Source organism: Chroicocephalus ridibundus, chromosome 3, assembly GCF_963924245.1.
Source record: "Chroicocephalus ridibundus chromosome 3, bChrRid1.1, whole genome shotgun sequence".
In the NCBI taxonomy this organism is placed as follows: Eukaryota; Metazoa; Chordata; class Aves; order Charadriiformes; family Laridae; genus Chroicocephalus; species Chroicocephalus ridibundus.
In genome coordinates, this window is record NC_086286.1 from 72,106,720 (window position 1) to 72,125,924 (window position 19,205).

At 37.2% G+C, this 19,205-nt stretch overlaps 1 protein-coding gene across 1 annotated transcript in view; it reads left to right on the top strand.

The window, feature by feature from the left end:
• The window catches only part of TRDN (triadin), a 229,340-nt gene that overhangs the window by 42,783 nt on the left and 167,352 nt on the right, over nt 1-19,205 (top strand). Inside the window, exons 4-6 of the mRNA XM_063329689.1 lie at nt 1,781-1,918; nt 3,791-3,817; nt 18,688-18,738. Of these exons, the coding sequence (XP_063185759.1) occupies nt 1,781-1,918; nt 3,791-3,817; nt 18,688-18,738 (216 nt within the window). The remainder of the gene's footprint in view (nt 1-1,780; nt 1,919-3,790; nt 3,818-18,687; nt 18,739-19,205) is intronic.

Sequence of the window (19,205 nt, forward strand, 5' to 3'; positions counted from 1 at the left end):
TAGTACACTGAATGAGATCATGCATATTTATTAGAAATTATGTCATTTCATCATGGCACTCGATTAATTTATTTGCCTGTGCCTGTGCCTGTGCCTGATTGTTCAGTAACATATCTCTATATAATACAATCTTCAAAAAAATGTTAACCAAAATATTTCTTTGGTTTACATTATTTATAAGCAGATGCAAAACAATAGAAAATCAGCCTGTTCTTTTCTGTTTCAGGTTAATTAATTAGAAATAAAAGGAACTATTTAGTGATGCATTTAAATTTCAGATAAAGTTACCAGTATATTTCATTACAGCACTTTAAAAAATAACTGTTCATACTGCTGTCATAGAAGAAGTTGCTTCAAGCCTGCACTTTGTCTGTCCTTGTAACCTGGAAGTCCATGCAAGACTACTTCTGATTACTGCTAAGACTTGGCTTGTGAGTCAGAACACTGCAACCAGAAGTAGTTCTGAAGAGACTTGTGTTTAACTTCCTACTAAAATATTTGCATACAGAAAGACAGTGGTAAACAGAGATATGGTTCCCATTTTGATACTGTTAAATTCAGTGTATATATTTCTTTTGAAACTCCTAGGAACAAGACTAGGCCAACAACTGAAATCGTATTTGTGATCTGCCTCCAATTGTCTACATTTGTGGGAAAGTATCACACAGATAGGTCAACCATTCAGTCTGCCGTTTCAAGTACAGTGACCAGTAACACAGACTGAGGGAGAGCCGTCCCTCTTCCTAAGCAGTGTTTGCTACAGATTTCAAGAAAGTAGAAGTCTGCTGGACAGAAAGGTCAGAAGAAATACTCTGTCAGAGGCTAAAAAGTTCCACTGAAATATTATGTCAGCATAAACAGAGTACGGAGAAATCTGGTGAAATTACAATTGGAAAAGCCTTTAAGGGAATACTTGTATTACCCGCTGATGGTTGCTCTCCCTGGGTGTGGATGCACTGGGGAGCAGGGGCCTCACTTCCATTAGAGGTCCCTGGAAAGTGGAAAACATTAAACTACACAGCTTCCTTGTCTGCCGGCTTACTTGCTTACAGGAGCAGTAAGACAAGAACTAGTTAAATATGCAGATAGATGTGCACAAGCATATGTGAAAGAAATGCTACCTGTTTGAAAGTAGCTGTCTCCGTGCCACAATTTGGACTTTACATTCCCCTTCATTCTGGACTCAGGTTTATTTTGGCCCAAGTTTACACAGCTGCCGCCTTCCCATCCTTTACATGTACTTCATGACCTGTCTGTGTGGTTAAGCCAGGGCTCAGCAATTCCCTCAGCTAGGACTTGTGTAAGGGATGGGGCACAAGGGAGACGTGACATGAGGAGCGGGACATGAAGAGCAGTGAATCCTAAGCAGCCATCAAGAGGCAGAGGACCTGGGCCAGAGAAAAAAAGTGGTCTGAAAGGAAGGGATTATCTAAAAAGGATGAATATTAGGTAGAATCAAATCTGTATTTTTCCTTTGCCCAACCAAGCCTCAGAAAAAGAGTTGGAACTTGGAGCCCAGTATCAGACCAAATTATCCACTGGGTCCTTAATCACCCTGCAAACAGCAAGTACAGTAGGATACAGTTTATACCAGTCTTGCACAGGAAGGAGAGCTGTCCTCAGACCCTTGAATAATAAATATTAACATTCACAATCTTTGTTTCTGTTAAAGGAGGTAGTATAATTAGCCCTGTGTAAAATGAAGATTAATTTTAATCACTGAAGGAGGTTTTTATTATTTTTTTTTTCAAACCGCTTTTGTTTTAAACTCTGCACTCAGGAAGATCTGTTAACAAGCTCAGCACAGAACCACTGAGAATCATTCATGAGACATTGGAAGAATCCACTGATTGGCTTTATGGCTTTATTTCTTTTCTGTCTGACATCGTATGGAGTGATGATGATGACAATGATGAAGGTATTTGTAATGTAAAGACTTCTGTAACTGCTCTAACTGCTGTTTTACATGCATTATGTTGGCTTCCTCAGCTTTTAACCTCACAGACAAGAAGGTCAAACAAAATGAAAAGTGAACGTTGTTGCTAATAAAGCATCTACTGGCTATTCCAATCAGTAAATTGGTCTCTTTGTTAGCTTTCATCTCGTGTTTAATGTAGCATTACAGAAAAGCTGTCAGAATTAAATATTACCATTAGTACATCTTGAAGTAAAGAGCGTTAATTTATACAAGACTTCAAAGTGGCAACCAAAATATGCATCAGGATATTGCTTCAGAGAATGGCAATAGCTATTTTGTTTTAATCAGCAAGAATCTGAAGAACCTCAGTAAATACACAAGATGGAACAAGAAACTCAGAACTTTTTTATTTGATATATTGATGACAGGACAATCTATTGGGGAAAAAAAAAAGGAAAGAAAAAATAGCATTTTGACAGAACTAAAGGACTTTTGGATAGCATATTGCAAATAATTCCGTTTACTATAAATTTTGGTTCTGCCATTATAGTAACATACTTCATCTGATGTCATCCAATAAATGAAAGTAAACTGCTAACATTTCAAGTTTGGAAATAACTGTCCTTCTGTTATAAAAAAAAGTATTTCCCTGTGATGTGCAGAGCAGTAGTGGATCATCATGTCACATCATATTGGTCATTGTGACAAGCAGTGAGTGTAGGAGTGACATCTTCATTTCACGGTAGTTTGTTTTATATTCTGTTTTGCTATACCAGAATATAATTAAAAAGCAACATGTACTGAAACTGGCTTCTACCTGTTTGTTCATAAACTTGAGATATTATCAAATTTCTACCTTTTGAACGTGTGCATGAGCTTTTTATATCAGCACCATATATGAATACTAATAGATAGGCTGCTACATGTGAGTCTGTGAACTGGGCATCCTATTCTGAGATATGATTTGCCACCAGCAGAAAGCCAGTCTCTCATATGGTTGAAAAACAGAAAAGGTGAAATATGGAGAGCTTGCTAAAATTTGAAAAGTGTTCATTTTTACCGTTTCATAGCTCCCAAAACACCTGCAAGCTCTCAAATACTTGAGTGGGTAAGTGTTAATGCAAGTAGGACATACAAAAATTCAAGATCTGAATGCTCACTAAGAAATATTTGGAAACCTCAGCCCCACCAGCCTTTAGTCCAAGTGGAATTTCATCAATATCTACCAGGAGTGTGAAAAGGCAGTAGGCAACTTACTGCATTATGGCATAAAAAGTAAGTGCGTGTGAACTCCCTGCCCATCGTGCGCTGCAGTCAGCGCAGCTGAGGCTGCACGCTTGCCGCACTCGTTCAGGCTGACTCCTTTAAATTCCATGTCCTACGTGGAGGTGGAATAACACCTTGCAGCACAATCAAGTGCTCATTGTTCCACTGAAATTGAGTATTTTTTGACTTGGACTTCAATGGAAGTGTTGCTAGATTTACAACATTGCTAACCTGCATATACATTTTATTATTTGGAGCTAAAACGGAACCGCTGGGCCTTTTGTTGAAACATGGAAGCGTGCATAAAATCAAGCAAATTGTAAATTGTAGTCACAAGCTAACATTCAGAAGCACAAACACAGATTTGAACGTTTCCTTGGTTACTACTGCACATTGAATCTACCCCAGACCCAGGAAAAACTCTATGGTAAGACAGATATGCTATGAAAAATCCAAAATCTCAGAATAGAGTGCTTGCCATTTAGCATATAAAGAATAGAATTATTTTTTTTTTAATTAAAATGAGCCAAGACAAGAAAAAATGTGATTTTTTTTTTTTATGATGATATCCCTTCTCTGACGTTTTGTTGTTTTCTCTTGGTTTAGGTGAAGTGGAACCTTCCCTGAAAAAAGGTTGGTCAGTTGCCTTACTATAGAGGGCAAATATTGTGCAACCGTTTTAAGAATTAACTAGCATATCTGTGACATAGATTCTGTAATTAGTTACTTGTCAGTCTACTAACCATGTTAGTTGTGTTTTAACAAACTCATTAAATAAGAAACTAGAGTAATAATACTTGCTGTTCTGTTTGCTGCTCTGTGAGAATTCTTGACTCTTTCGTTATCACCCAGGAAATCTGAAAAATGTTCATAAAAAAGCAATAGAATTACAGAAATATTATTTGTACCGCTGTCCTGTGTGTGGGACTCCTATTCATGCCAATATGAGTTCTACGTATGTCTGGGTATAGATAATATTAAGAAATAATAATATATAAAGAATATTTAATGAGAAATAATGGTGAGGTGTTATAAAAGCATTTTATCTTGTGCCAATGCAGAACCCTAAAATAAGGACTACTTCTGAATCTTCTGAAAAAATTACTTAGTTATCATTGAATTTTTAAAGCAGACAAGTGAAGCGAGTAGGGTTTATAATATAAATCTTTTCAGACATGAAAATTGTTATGCTGAAACATAAAACTTAAGTTCAACTTCTATTAAATCAGAATGAAAATGTATGAGAAGGCTTGAGATATTGGTGATAGGATGTAAAGCTTTTCAAAACTAGGATGTGGTTTTTTTCTCCAAATAGAGCACAGCTTGATAATAACAAGACGTGCAACCAGCCCTCTGTGGTCTGAATTTGGTATCCATCAAATTCTTAATAGGTAAATGCCCATATTGAAGAATCTATCAACCCAGTTGGTGCTGAGATTACAATCCAGTTTTCTCTGAAGCTAATTGGAACTGGATCAGGTTTCTATTTAACGACACGTTTTGTCAGTCTCAATAGGGCATCCAAGGAATTAATAGGCTTGAAGACAAGAACCATTCATCTTCCTGTGGATGATCCTTCATGTTAGGATTGAAGAAAACTTATAGACAGCATAGGAAAACATTTAATCTCTTTACTCCACCAGTAAGAATCACAAAAGGTTCAGCATTGCCCTGTCTCTTCTCCCAAAGAGAGAAATGCGTCGTTAATTTTACAGTGGGTGCAGAGTCTGAAGCTGTAGCACATTGTAGGCAGGGATGCCACGTATATGGGTGGAAGGTGTCTACTCACCATGGACCAGTGTAGCTGACCAGGCTGGGAGTACTGTGGAGGTACTTCACTGCTGGGAAGTCTTCATCCATAAAAACATTATGAACAACACTATGCTCAGCATTGCAATCCCTGCTTCTTTGGAAATCGGTGACATGCTCATGCCTTGCACTTTGCATTGGGACACTAGGCTTTAGAAATAGAATTCAGAGAAGCCATCAAAAGAAGCCTGAAGCTGCTTAAATTAGTCAGTTGGAAGTGATGAGATGATTGTTTGGACCTGAAAGTCCTCCATCCAAGGAGCTGAGTATTTAACTGCCATCTTGAAATGTTTTCCTTAGTATTCAAAGTTCGCAGCCCTGCTCTGGAGATAAATGCCTGATAGTCTTCTATCTTTGGTGTGAAGGAAATAGACAAGGAGATGGTGATTCCTCTAGAGCTGGTATCTTACAGGGCAACTCAGCCACACAAATGTGAAAAGGCACAAATTCAAACATGCTTCATCTGCCTGAGCAGTAAAACAGATTTTGAGTGGGCTTTTCCACTTCCTGGATGTGTGCTCAAGATCTTTCTCTCTGTCTTTCAGAGGATAAGGAGTCCCATCCTTTCCTCCCTGCAGAAAGTTGTTTCTTGACTGGAAGAGATAAAGAAAGTGGTCTAAGACCCTTTCTGGGTATAGCTGTAAGCTTTCACATAGCAACATCCTCAGATGACTTGTTACCATCTCCAGATGACTGGAGGTCTCCATTTCATCCTGGCAGCTAGGATCTGGCCTTGATTATATTTAATTTTGTCACCTCTTTTTCTGGGCTACAGAAATGCAACACATGTGGCCTGAAGCCACCGACTGGTCCCTTAGAAATGCCAGAGCAGAGTATTGCGCGTGTCTACTCAGTGACAGGCAGCCGCGAGATCCTCAGAGCTGTTACTGTCCCTCTTTGCAGACTTCTCTTAAAATCGTGTAAACATCAAGGAGCTGAATTGCCTGGGTCTAAGCCTATATAGAAGTTTTCTGAGAGCTCTGTGATAAAGCCTAGCGTCAACAGCTTTTCTGCTTCGGCGCAGTGAGATTCACTCCCGCGGCTAAAGCTCATGAGCGCAGAAGGCAAAACCCTGGTAGGAGAGGAGAGGGCTCCAGACGAGCATATGTGGGTAGCACTCTCACAGACATCACAATCTGTTCCTCTGAGCACAAGGTGCACATCTCTTTGAGTAGCTTTTCCTAACTAATGTGTGCTGTCATGTCTATGGTCCAGAAATGAGAGTTCCAGAAGAAAAGCTTGCTAAAACAAAACAAGACATTGCACCCGTGATTTTTCCCACATGGCTGCTGTTAGGGCTGGACCCAAAGGAGGACCATCTATACAAATTTGAAGGCTTTTTGGGTATCAAAATATTAGCAGTTAGATCCACAAAATCAGAACCAAATTTTTAGGCTATGTAGTATTCCCTGCTTTCATTTAAAGGACCATTTCTGCATCAAAGTCCCTTCCACTCTGCGCAGCATTGTTATCTATAGCTTTGTGAATTTTCCTTCTTAAGGTGACTCTTCTTAGGCTTGTGGCATTTGAACACCCTAAACAAAAAAAATGATCCAGTGAGATTGTGCAGTACACTACTGCCACCTCCAGAAGATGAATAGTTTGACTTTTTGCACATATTTAGAGGAAATCTCAATCTAATTGCACCCTGGAAATATACATTGCGATTGCTGTGCCTAATTTTTAAGTATTTGTATTGGACCTAACCCACAGCTATTGTGGTATTCATTAATAGGCTGAGAGGCTTTGAAAAATCTCCATACCTATTTTTGGTGTATGGACAAGCCTTCAATCTTTTGCTTTGTTGACTAGCAGATTTTATGACTGCTAAAATGTTAGCAAAAAATTTACTTTATAATGGAATATAGTAATAGTAACTGAAAAAAAAAGAAGATTGCTAGTACCACAATACAGGTACATATTGGAAAAAATTCAAGGGGAGTGGTAAGGACACTGTGTAGTGAAGAAGGAAGCAGAGAAAAGTGTCATGATAATTACAAGCCCAAAGAAAGCAAAGATCACCTTTCTAGAGATGTAAATTGAAAGCAAAGATAATAAAAGTACAATAATGACAATGAGCTTGCACACACAACAAGACTAATATCAGTTTCAGAATCCTTTAGAAAGGACGAAAATGCCCCTCGAGTGCGTTTTTTATTGCAATTATTTTTGCCAGTCCAAGCCTTACCACTAATATTTATCTTTAATAATTGGAAAAGAGTGAACATTTGATATTGTCTGGAAAAAAACGTGTTATTCAGTGACGAAGTAAAAGATTATTCTGTAGAGGACTTTACTGTCTTTAACAATGCATATTCTCAACATGCTAAAACTGCAGAGTATTTTCACAAAAGATATTGAGAAGCCTAATAACAGTTTCTTGCAGGCTTAATATATTTTTGGCTTCATTTCTTTATAGAACAATGGTTATGGCTGATAGTCTTGTTCATTTTTTCAGGGTTAGTTTAACCTTCAGAGACAAATCCACCTATTTGACAGCTGTATGTTTTCTCATATTTTGGTCCTTTTTACTAGAAATTATTGTTATAGACAAATAGAGAAATACTTTTTATTTTTTGGTGGACATTACTGACATCAGTTGTGAGTTTGGAGAAGAGCTGAGAAACCTGGTGCAAAAAATTGGAAGTAATGATCTGTAAAATACAGGCAACTTCACACACTTCAGCATTGTCAGCCATGGATAAAAATGTCATTATTAAACTGTTCTGTAACTTCTCTCCGGTTTACATATGGTAACTGAAAATTTAAAATCTGAACATGGATTCCTCATTTAGCTGGCCAGGATACACCTGAGAAGCTGTGCACGTGTAGCAGTGTTTTTTGTATGTTCATAGAATCATAGAATTACAGAATGGTTTAGGTTGGAAGGGACCTTAAAAATCATCTAGTTCCAACCGCCTGCCATGGGCAGGGACACCTCCCACTAGACCAGGCTGCTCAGAGCCCCATCCAGCCTGGCCTGTTCAAGTGTTCCATGGAAACGTTAAAGTAGCATCTTAGTTCACTTCAAAACAGCTGATGCATTCTGTCTGGAAACATGAATCTGGTATGTCGTCGTATGAGTCAGTTGTTGGAAACCTTTGAAAAAGATTCCAAGGTGAGAACTATTTGGTTTTTTACTTTATACTTTGAAGCTTAGGAAATTGGTTTTGTAAGATATGCTTCCTTGATTTTATATTTGGGCTTAGGTTAAATCCTCTCTTTTGCACACTCTCTTTCTCCCTCCCTCTTTCACACATACACACACAAGTAAGTCACTAAGTATGTAATTTTCATTTCAATGAATATAATGAACTTAGAAAGTCGACTAAGAAATAAAGCACCGTCATGACACTGTTAACCATCTCTGCATCACCACACAGGTTTTTATTGGCATAAGATTATTCTATACCAACAATCAAAAGAAACTTGATTTCCTTGAGGTAGAGATGGATCTCTAAATTTCTGTGAGTTAGCCTATGTATGAGATAGAAAGATGTATACAATAGTTATATGAAATGATTCTATTCTCCTTACTTGGCTATAAAACTTTTTTTTTTTTTTGAAAAATACAGTTAAAAAATCATAGATTAAAACAAGAAGCCACAAACAACAGAATTTTCTGTTAAAGGTTGCGAGAAACTTTGTTAATTACAAATAAACTTTTTAGCAAAGCACCTTATCCTTCTTTCTTAAGTTCAAATCAGAATATTGTTGCCCGAGTATCAGGCTCATTATTAATATGCTGAAGACAGGCACGTTATGTTCTTAAAAGGCATGGCAACTTCTAAGGATACAATCAGTTACACTGATTTACTCTCAACAGCTCTGGCCAAGGTGCAGTCCCCCCAGACCTGACTCCAGACACTCGCTCCCATTAACTCCCTCTCTGCCCCAAGGTTAAGACAGTCAGAATTTATTCAACACAAATTATTTGTTTGTTCAGATCTGGATATTAATCTGTGCTAACAACAACAAACAAAATGCTCCCAAAAGGAGAGGTTCTCAGATCAGATAATTTCCTACATCTCCTTTTAAACGTGATCAAGCAAACGTTTATGACGGCTTTGTTTGGGAAAGGGGAGAGGCAGGAACAACCTGCTTAAAGAAGACTGGTAGCAGATTTGCTGATATGGATTTGAAAGTGGTTCTGACATTCTGGTATTCACACAGGGTAGCGGAAAATATACCGACAAATATTTCAGGTTTTAGTCCTGCAATTCCTAATGCCTGCCACATTAGACCAGTTATATATGATCAGACCAAAAGTCCAACTTACCCAGTAGATGAGACAGCAGTCCCTTTTGCTGCCCAAGAGTGACCAATGCAAATGCTTCAGGAATGATATAAGAACTGTTAAAAATTCAATGATAATTTCCCAAAATAGTTCTCCATGCTCTAGAAATTTGCCTCAGTCAGGGAGTTCCTGAGCCGTGGTGTCACTGAATTCAAGAAGGACACAGTTCTTGTGTGGCTGTAATCCACCTACCACTTTCTATGAACCCAAAGCTACAGACAGTATGAATATTACCGTTAGGGAGCAAAACAACCATGGCAGTAAGTTGCTGGACCAGTTAGGTTTCATAAAAAGATTTTGAAGAAGACATTTTTCTTTCCTAAATTCCCACGTGATTAGTTAAAAAGCAATTAGTCCCACTCATTGGTTATCTTAAAGAAGTCCTGTACACATTCGGAAGTTTTACTTTTAACTCCGTATCGTGAAGCAAAAACCTTGTCCCACAACAGAAACACACTGGGCAGGATTCAGGTGAATAAACATAGCAGACTAGAGCCATTTTAGATACCACACGGTATCTCACATGCAGCGTGGGACTGGCAGAAATGACACAGGACCTATGGGAGAAGCACACCCTTATAGGGTAGCTGATGACTACAGAGTACCTTAGGATATTTAAGATGCTACCAGGTGCATTTAAACATAGGAATCTATTAAGATTCTTACACTTAAAATTCTTTACTAAAAGGGTTTTCTAAAGTTCAAAATAACTATAAATTACATATGAATAATATTTTTATTATTATAGTTTATATCAGAAGAATAACTGGAAAAATTCACATTGGTAGCTGATATGGCAACTAACTATTTCTGGGCAGAATGCTGAAATTAGAACATAATCTTTTATCATTTTGAAGTCCTTTTTGTTATACAGTAACAAATCTGGAAGAATCAGGAAAACAAGTGGGTTTTCTGGAGGTAATATTCAAGTTCAGAAAAGTGTTTCCAACCGAAAAATGGGAAATGGACTAGAGAAAAGAAATTCAGAGTACCATAGATCCAACCTGAAAACTAGGTTGCTGGTGTGGTTGTTATGTGTGTGACTTAGAAATTAATTATGCAGCTCCATTCATCCCTAAAGTATATATCTATTTGTACTGGTAATGCCTTCTGAATTCAGTTTCTTTTGTGTTGCCATATGGTAATGTTCACTTTTTTGTGTATGAGTTGCTATTATAGATCTCTCTGAAAGGCTTTCACCGTCTCCCTAGGCTACACTTTACTACAAAGCATTTTGTGTACCTTTGTGTAAAGTACACCCTGTGTTAAAAGATGAAAATCATTGATTGATTCAATTCTCAGATGTTAAACTGCTTTTCCAGATACGCATTTTTTGCATTTTGCATTTTTGTGGCATCCGTTTCTGTTATTAACATTCTTTTAAAAATCTCATCTTGTTTTATTTACTCTGATCAATACCGTAATAGCATATCTACTATAAAATAGCATTTTATAATGTAAAGAAAACGTTTTCCGTATTATCTAGATGAAACAAAACTATATACCACTAGAGAATAGGAATGTTCAATTATAGTTCTTTTGCCTATTGAAGAATAGTGATTGAGTTTCAACTGGAGTTGAAACACGTTAATCCAAACTTGCCAGCTATCTTTTAAAGGATACAGAGAAAACTTTGAGAGAGAGTTTCTGAGAGAACTCAAAACCCCTCACAGCTACTGCTGTGCCAAGGAGAGGATATAGCAAGTGGAGCCCCATGCTCATGACCCACTGAAACAGTGTCTCTCTTCCGCATGACAAGCCCCTAAAAAAAATCAGTTGGATCTAGAAGTGACTGAATTTATAGGAATGTATATTTGCAGATTAATACATTGAGGCAGCATCTGCAGAGCTGATGTTTTTAAAGCTCAGCAGAGGAGCCGTGGTTAGTTTTGTGATTTCCTTATTCCATTTTTTCCTGCTTTCTCAAAAAAACCCGTATTGAATAGTTTTATATGGGAAAAGATTTCTTTGATGCTGATAAAGATTAGAGATTTTATGTATTACCATATATATAATTTTGCTCTGTTTAGAGGTCTACAATTTTTGTCTGCATTTTTTCTGCATAAAATTACATTCAATTAAATGCAGACTCTGATAAAACTTATTATGAAAAAAATAATTTAAAACTGGTCCAATAACATCTTTGCAGGGTGGAATCCGTAAAGAGAAACATGTCAAGACAATTTTACTTTCCACAGAAAGAGAAGAAAAATCTGGTTTTGATCACATGGCTCTATCTCTGATTCATTTGGATTGGGAGCTTTGGTGGTTATTTTTTGTTGTTGTTTTTTAATCGAAGTGCAATCAGCATTCCTTTTACATTTCACAACCAAGCTACAGAACTGCAATCTGGTAATGAAAAAAAGTCTTAACGTATTTATATTCTTGGAATAAAAATTACTTTTATGTAAGAATATTTAGGGTTGAAGATCTTTTAGTAAATTCTACTTTTCATTCTTTCAAAAGCCCAGTCATTAAAATTCCTCCATACAAAACAGTCCGCATACAGTCTTCCTGAAGGGTGCCATTGCTGCTTACAGGAAAGTTAGTTAATTAAATAATTAGTTAATTAATTGCAAGTACCCTCCTCCCCTTAAAAAACTTTCTGTTAAGATATTATTTTTCTGCTGTAAATGGAAACCTTAACAGAGGGAAAAGTAAACCCAAAACATGAAAGCAGTTAGGCTTTAGAAAGAAGAGAAAACAAGTGTTTGTGCACTGTGTCAAGTTCCATTTGCCTTGGTAAACTGCGGCTTTCAAGTTGGAATTACCCAGTACCATTTCCTTTTTCCTGGTGGAAGATGTAGTACAACTTTTGGATTTATCTCAAAGAAACAAATCTTAAGAGAGTATATAACAGCTCCCATGTTTACAGCTAATTCTTCAACCTTGGGACACTTGTCAAACTCCCTCTCATCTCAGCTTTTCAGGAAAAGCAAATATTTTCCTATTTTGCTGAAAGAAATTTTGTATTGAAAGACTTTGCAGGATTTAGTTTTTAAGCAGCCCTGGTAGATTTACAAAAAAGCCCAAACATATAAAAACAAAGGGGAAAGGTCAAATACACCAGTCATGGATTTTCTGATAAAACCGTTTTAGTAAGTACCTAGTAATAAAATGATTTACTCATCATTAATTGCTAAAGCTATTTTATTCTATAGCAAAAGGAAAGTTATTTCAAACAGCAGTATGGAAAAATATATACATACTCAATTGTCTTGAACATAAAGAGAAAAGGAGCAGTGGAATAAGCTCAGGTTAGGAAGTTGGAGATTATGAAAGAGTGGTTTATAATGAAATCTTTACACGGGCTGGGTTGTTTTCCTGTTCCTACACACTGTTCTGAAAATGCCTTTCTGTATAGTCTTGTAAAAATAAAAGTAAGATAAAACATCATCCTGGAATCACCCCTCAGCAAGATGATGAAGATATCATCAGGTCACCTACAATGAATGTCTATTATAGACCAGTGAAACTACAATAGCGTGGAAACAATTTAATATCTCTTGAACTGGAATCTAATCTATTTATTTTTGTCGTGTTCTGGCATTATAAATAAGGCTTCACATATATCTGGAAGGCCATGTTAAAGCCCTGAATTCTTGGGAGAATATATAAAGCCTACTTGTCTGCTGTGTGCTACTCAAGATAGGTAAATTGTTCAGAATTATCTGAGGGTCATGTTCTCTGTATCGCTGACAGCTGTCTAGTAATGCCAAAGTATCAAGTGGAGAGAATAAAGGCAACTAAGGTAAAGTAGCTGAGCTTTGCTGAATAGGTTTAGGACCAATCAACGTCACTTCACGGCAATGTTTACAGTTTAGAACAACGTGGGTTTTTGGGTAAATATACACCAGAGCACAGAGTTTTCACCAAGAAGAATGAGAAATGGTCTTCTGTGACCTCTGTCAAAAGTAGTCTTAACAGCAAATGAAAGAGATGCTGTATAATTCTGCAAAACACGAAAGAAAAATTGTATGCTCTAAATGCTATAAATTGTAGTTGTGATTTCCAAAGAGATGGATAAACAATTTTGAAACCATACTTAAGAGGCACTGTGGCCTGGTATCTCACACATTGGGTGAGCGCACAAACCATTCAGCATTCTCATCCGTAAAAGGCAATTCATCCCCTGTCACATTTTCAAGAAAGATCTTAGACACATGACTTCAGGAAAAGGTATTCTGTACCCCAACCTGAAGTTGCTATGAATCCTCAGAACAGGACAAGATCTAAGAAAACACTGGGGATCAGACTGTGCTACTAGCACGCTAGAAGGGAAGTCACCTAAATTAGTCATATGTGTCATTCAGACTTTCCAGCACTGAACTTAAAGCCTTCTGTTACACTGTCTTTGGTTCCTGGATATAGAGATAATACACCAATTTAATTTCCCAATTAAATATTTCCTGTTCTTTTTTTTTCACTGTGTTTTTTTCGTGTTGCAAAATTTGTTTGTTGTTTCTTTTTTTTTCCTCTAGAGTACAGCTACATGATGTATTAGTAGTTAGCTAGAAGTTGCTCTAATGCACAAGTTCCTTTATTCTCCTCCTAGCCCCACAAGGATAACTGTCAACCTCACCGGCTGGTACTATCTCGATTAAAAAATAGACATCACTTGCACAATTGCAAATTTCTCCTGAGGATACCAGCAGCAAGAGAGTTGACTACAATTCTTCATACAGACAGCATCTAGAAACACATTAGAAATGACATCCCTCTCATCTTCTAAAGCTCTTAACACCACTCACTCTTGCCTTGCCCTCAGTATCTATTTCCACCAACTCTTCAGGATAATCAGCTGCCTGCTACTAATTAGTCTTGATAAACTAGCAAGGATATAGCTCCATTAAATTGCTGGCAATAGCTGTAAGGGTTTTGACTGCTCAAATGCAAATCATTAACCTCTTTTTCACTAGTACTCTGAATAGGACTCATTTTCCTCTTCACTCTTGGATATTTATAAAAGAAAGAATGTCATAGCACTGGAGGTGTATATCGCTGTTACCTGTAAGATTACGAAAAAGACAACTGACTGGTAAAATTTGCTTAGAAAGAACCATTCTACCATTTCAAGTGAAATTCCATCAGTTTAATTATACCTTTAAAAGAGTAGATACATTAAACCTATGTTGCATCCTCACTACTCACTGGCTTTAAGCATGAGGCGATAATATTGAACTTCAGGGATCAGAGTTAAGTTCCCAGTTCTTTTCCTGACTTTCTGGGTTACCTTGAGTAACACATTCTTGTCTTTCAGATGGGGACAGTAATCCCTTTTTTTCTCACTTTGCCTCTCATAACATTGACATTTTGTATTTGGTTTATTGGGTTTTTTTAAGCTATATTTCATCCGTAAGATGGAAACTCAGCAGAAGGTGAGGTCTAGGAGCTGTTTTAGCAATGCCATATTGCTGCTCACCGCTTCATCCTCTAATGAAGCAAGATGCAGGCCTGTGCTTTCCTGCTAAGAGAAGAAATGTTGCCCTCTTAAAGTTCGAACTTCTCTGTTACAGAGATGGGATATCATATGGTGTTATAACTCCATGTGGAACCTGAAGCAATTCATGTGGACTGAGGCCCATAGGTGTTACCGTGATATAATACAGTTAAAATAGCCAAGAATAATGCTATATATTTTACTATGTTAAAAAAGGAGATAACAAAAAATCAAAATCGGAAACACGAGAGCAGACGAAGAATGGAATTCTGTTTGAGGACCCAGGAGAATGTCCCCATGCCCTACCATGAGGGGCTGCGCCTCTCGGCTCTCGCTGCTGTAACCCCGCACAGAGCTGCACCACGCAATCAGGGGACTGCAATGTTTTTCTCCTTCTCCCACCCGGATCTTCCCTGAGCTGGGACTTTGTAGTGTGCCCTCAATGCTGGGCTGTCATCAGACACGGTGAAGTGCTGTTAATGAAAATTAGCTGGGTGAGGTGGGGGAAGCCGGTGCCCAAACTTCATGTTCAGCAGGGATTTTCAGTACTGCGATACTGATCCTCTGCTGGCTGTGAGGGCCTGCTTTGGGTCAACAGTACATAAATATATCAGCCTGCTAACAGTATAGTTGAACATATCTCCTTTCAGCCTCTTGATACGGTCAGTAGGAGACTACTAGCTTCCCTTCTTGGAATTGTTTAAAATAATCACCCTGCATGTTCTGTATATCTGCACAAGACCTGAGGTCTAGAGAAACTGGCGTCAAGCAATATCCATATTTAAGGAAATCAAGTACTTATCTGTTCAAAACCCAAGAAATGCACGGGGAAAGATAATTTTTCATGTCTGCTTGATAACTGAAGAAAACAAACAATGAAATACAGCTTTTAAAATACGTACTCCCTTACAATAATTTAATAAACCATACTGTCATCTCGTAAAGAATCAGGATGGTTGCCGTGGTGACAAAGATTATCCTTGCTGCTCCTTGATTCTGTCATTTTTCTAAACATGAATTCATAATATTTAGGATTTATTAACAATGTGTCACATTGATAGAGATAAATTGCATGCTTTAAACTGGCCATGTAAGTCTTCTATGATATTATAGCCGCTCTGTCAACTCAGCAATAAGATATGATGTGATTACTAGAAAATTAAAGCTATTTGTCATAAAAGATGAAGCAGAGAGTATCAAAACTCTCTGCGCAGAAAAAAAAAATCTCCAATAATCTAATGTGTTTCCTTATTTTAAATATTTTGGTGTTAGCAAAGAGTCGCTATTTTCTGTCTTGTAAATTGATCAAGATCAGCGTATATTGAGACTAGATTTATTTGTGCTGGGAAAATTTAGATCGTAATGTATCAGAATTGATGTGTTCCAGGCTGCAATTTTTTATGATGGTTCAAACTATAATGGGGAGCTTGTGAAGAGATCATAATGATGGCACCCTTTGCAATATATAAAAACATATATACACACACTTATGTATTATGAAGATGTATTTCACTTCAAGGAAATTATGTAGGGTTTTCTGTGATGGACGGTATCCTAATTGTGGCTGCAAGTTAGATGAGATTCTTGGTGCAGCTGTCTAGAAAATATCTTTTTGTGTACCTTGCTGAAGTATTTGTGTCAAGTAAACTTCACCGCTGATGCAGTGTGAGGCTGGTTTAGACGGGCAGCTCTACTGTCATTGCTCCATATATATTTTGCAGTCAAACTGGCGATAAGAAATTCCCTAAAACCACTGTAATTTTAAAAGCCTTTTTTTAGAAATAACTGAGGTTTATACTTATTTTTTCAAGAAAAATAGGCTTATTTTCTGTAGTGGGACACATAATAGACGGTGGGAACCCAGCGCAGCTGAGGCATCGTAAGGCAAGCAAGGAATATATGTCTGTGTAGATGAGACTGCCCAAAGAATGTGATTTACCGCTTAGTGGGCCCTATTTGCATCTGTGTGCAGGATGACCTCTTCAGCTGGGTGAGGTATGTGTCCGCTGTATGCTGGAACGCAGAGGAAGCGACTCAGCTTTCTTTAAATGCACTAAGTCAGGGTTTGGAGGCAGTCTGGAGCAGCAGCGTGGAGAGCTGCTCAGGTGTGCTCAGACTCAGGGAGCAATCCTCCGGCTCGTCTCGTCTTGCACCATTCCTACCACTTATGCTACCTAAACTAGTTTATGCATCTTTTTAAGCAGTACAGGTGGGAAAAGTTTGAAAATCCATCAACTAGGTTCTCTCAGCTGATAGAAAAGAAATCCTCACATAGTTGTAGAAAGAAGAATAATCCAGGCTCAGCTGAAATACAATAAATCAATAGGGCATGATTTCTTCCTAATCACTACCTTTGAGGTTTATAGAACAATAAATGAACCACACACCCAGGCTGCAAAGAATAAGATTAAAACTGGAAAGAAAGTCCTTTTAGCTTAATGACATCTTATAATTAGCTTAGTTATGCTGCCATACATAAGTGGCTAACAGTAATATGTATTTTGGCCTTTATTACCCTTTATCTCAGGGATATAATGTTCTCTCTATCTGAAGACAACATAGGCTGATGCCACAGAATAGTTACATGTCTTGCAAACCAGACATAATCATTATTTCAGATGGCAAATACTACCCAATAAAAACTTTCTCTATTTATTTTCAAGGACCTATGCAAAGATCAGAGTCTTGGGAAGCGAAAATACCATTTCCTACTGTATCTCTTCGGCAATGTGCATCCTGTTACAATCTGAGCAAATAACTAAGGGTATAAGTGGAATATTTCAGTTGTCTTCAATAGGCATTAAAGAAACTGCTTAGACTTGATATGTAATATGCACAACTTTTTCTCTGTTGGATTAATTTTGGGGTCAGTGTTCTTGTTATTTAGACCCTGCAGATCAAATCTAACCAAATCTAACCCTAAAATTCAAGGAGGCACCTCCCATAGAGTCTAGTGAGACTTGCATGTGCTTTTGTCAAAGCTGAATTTGATCCAGTAATTAATATCGGTTTCCTACTGTAGGAAATACGTGCCCAATCCCGTAAAACAGACACTCTGTAGAGTCTTAATTACTTTATTGTGCATCTATAATAAATGCCCTTTAAATTTCTACCACTATATGCAAACAGTGCTATGCAAGCTTGATTTAGTTCTCCTTTGCATTTTCTCAAATTCAGCATTTTGCATTCTTTAAATTATCCTGGTTTTGGCACAATAAGGACAGTAGGAAAAAATTGGTTGCAGAGGTACATAGCAATAATTTAATATCAACATCACAAGTGAGGAATTTTGTTCGAAAGAGATGGCATAGCAAGGACAGGAAAATACTGTATCACTTTCCTCTTCTAACAAGGCAGTTCTCAGTGCGTTGGTATACAGCATGATTAAAATGAGTCATCCTCTGAGACAACGATCCCTAACCTGGCAACTTTTATCTCTGTAATTTGTATACAGCATTGAGTCTAACTTTTATTGTGTGTTGGAGCTACCAACTGAGCATTTGAGCTTTAAAAAAATTTAGAAAATGAAGTAAAAAGAACATTTTTTACCCTCCAAAGGTAATTTGGAAAACATAAAATACTAATCCTGGTAAACAACTCCAGATACATACAGGAAAAATGTTTAGTAAAAGCATGGGGGTTTTTGTATTATGACCAACAATTTACTGTATAGCTGTTACAGACCAGCTTGACTTTAAAACTAGCTGTATTGCTCAATTAAAAACAGAATCAATATTAAAGTCATTTAATGTTATGATTTTTGTCCATATATATTGTCTGCATATATATGTAAAATTGAACTTTATTGTATATTGTTCTGAATATGCAAATGATAAAACCACGTCTCTGCTAAAATATTTGACGCACTTAGTTATTTTTTATTATGTGAATGCATCTGATATTTTCGTGTGTGAAAATTATTTTAATATTGATAATTCTACATTGCATTGTTTTCAGAAATTCATAAAGAGAAGCCGGAGAGACATGAAAAAAGAGCAGCACCAAAGGGTAACTGTATTTTTTTATCTGTTTACCTATATATATGTATGTAATATACAGAGTATTTGTTAACTATATATGTTACCACTATTGTATTATATAAGCATTCAAAGATTAGTTAGCACAGACTGTAAATGATCAAAAAAATCTGTATACCTTATACCTTAAGAAATAGTGTAATTTTATGTTTGCATGGCTATATTGTAAATGCACATTCATAAGAAGTTTCCCCTGACCAAACTTATCCAGGAATCTTTTTTGTAGCAAAGGTGCAAGAAAGTAGAGTGCTGATGAACTTCCTCTGGTGCAAAAGGCATGAAGTGTGTTGGGCAAGGAGGAAAGCGAATTTATAGGCCAGTGGGTGCCATCCAAGTTAGGAAGTCACGGCTAACAGTGAGCCAGGTGTGTATCAAAGATAAGAAAAGCCTCCATTTTGAGAAGCTGCTCTTTTTCAGACTGTGTAATCTCCTCTAACT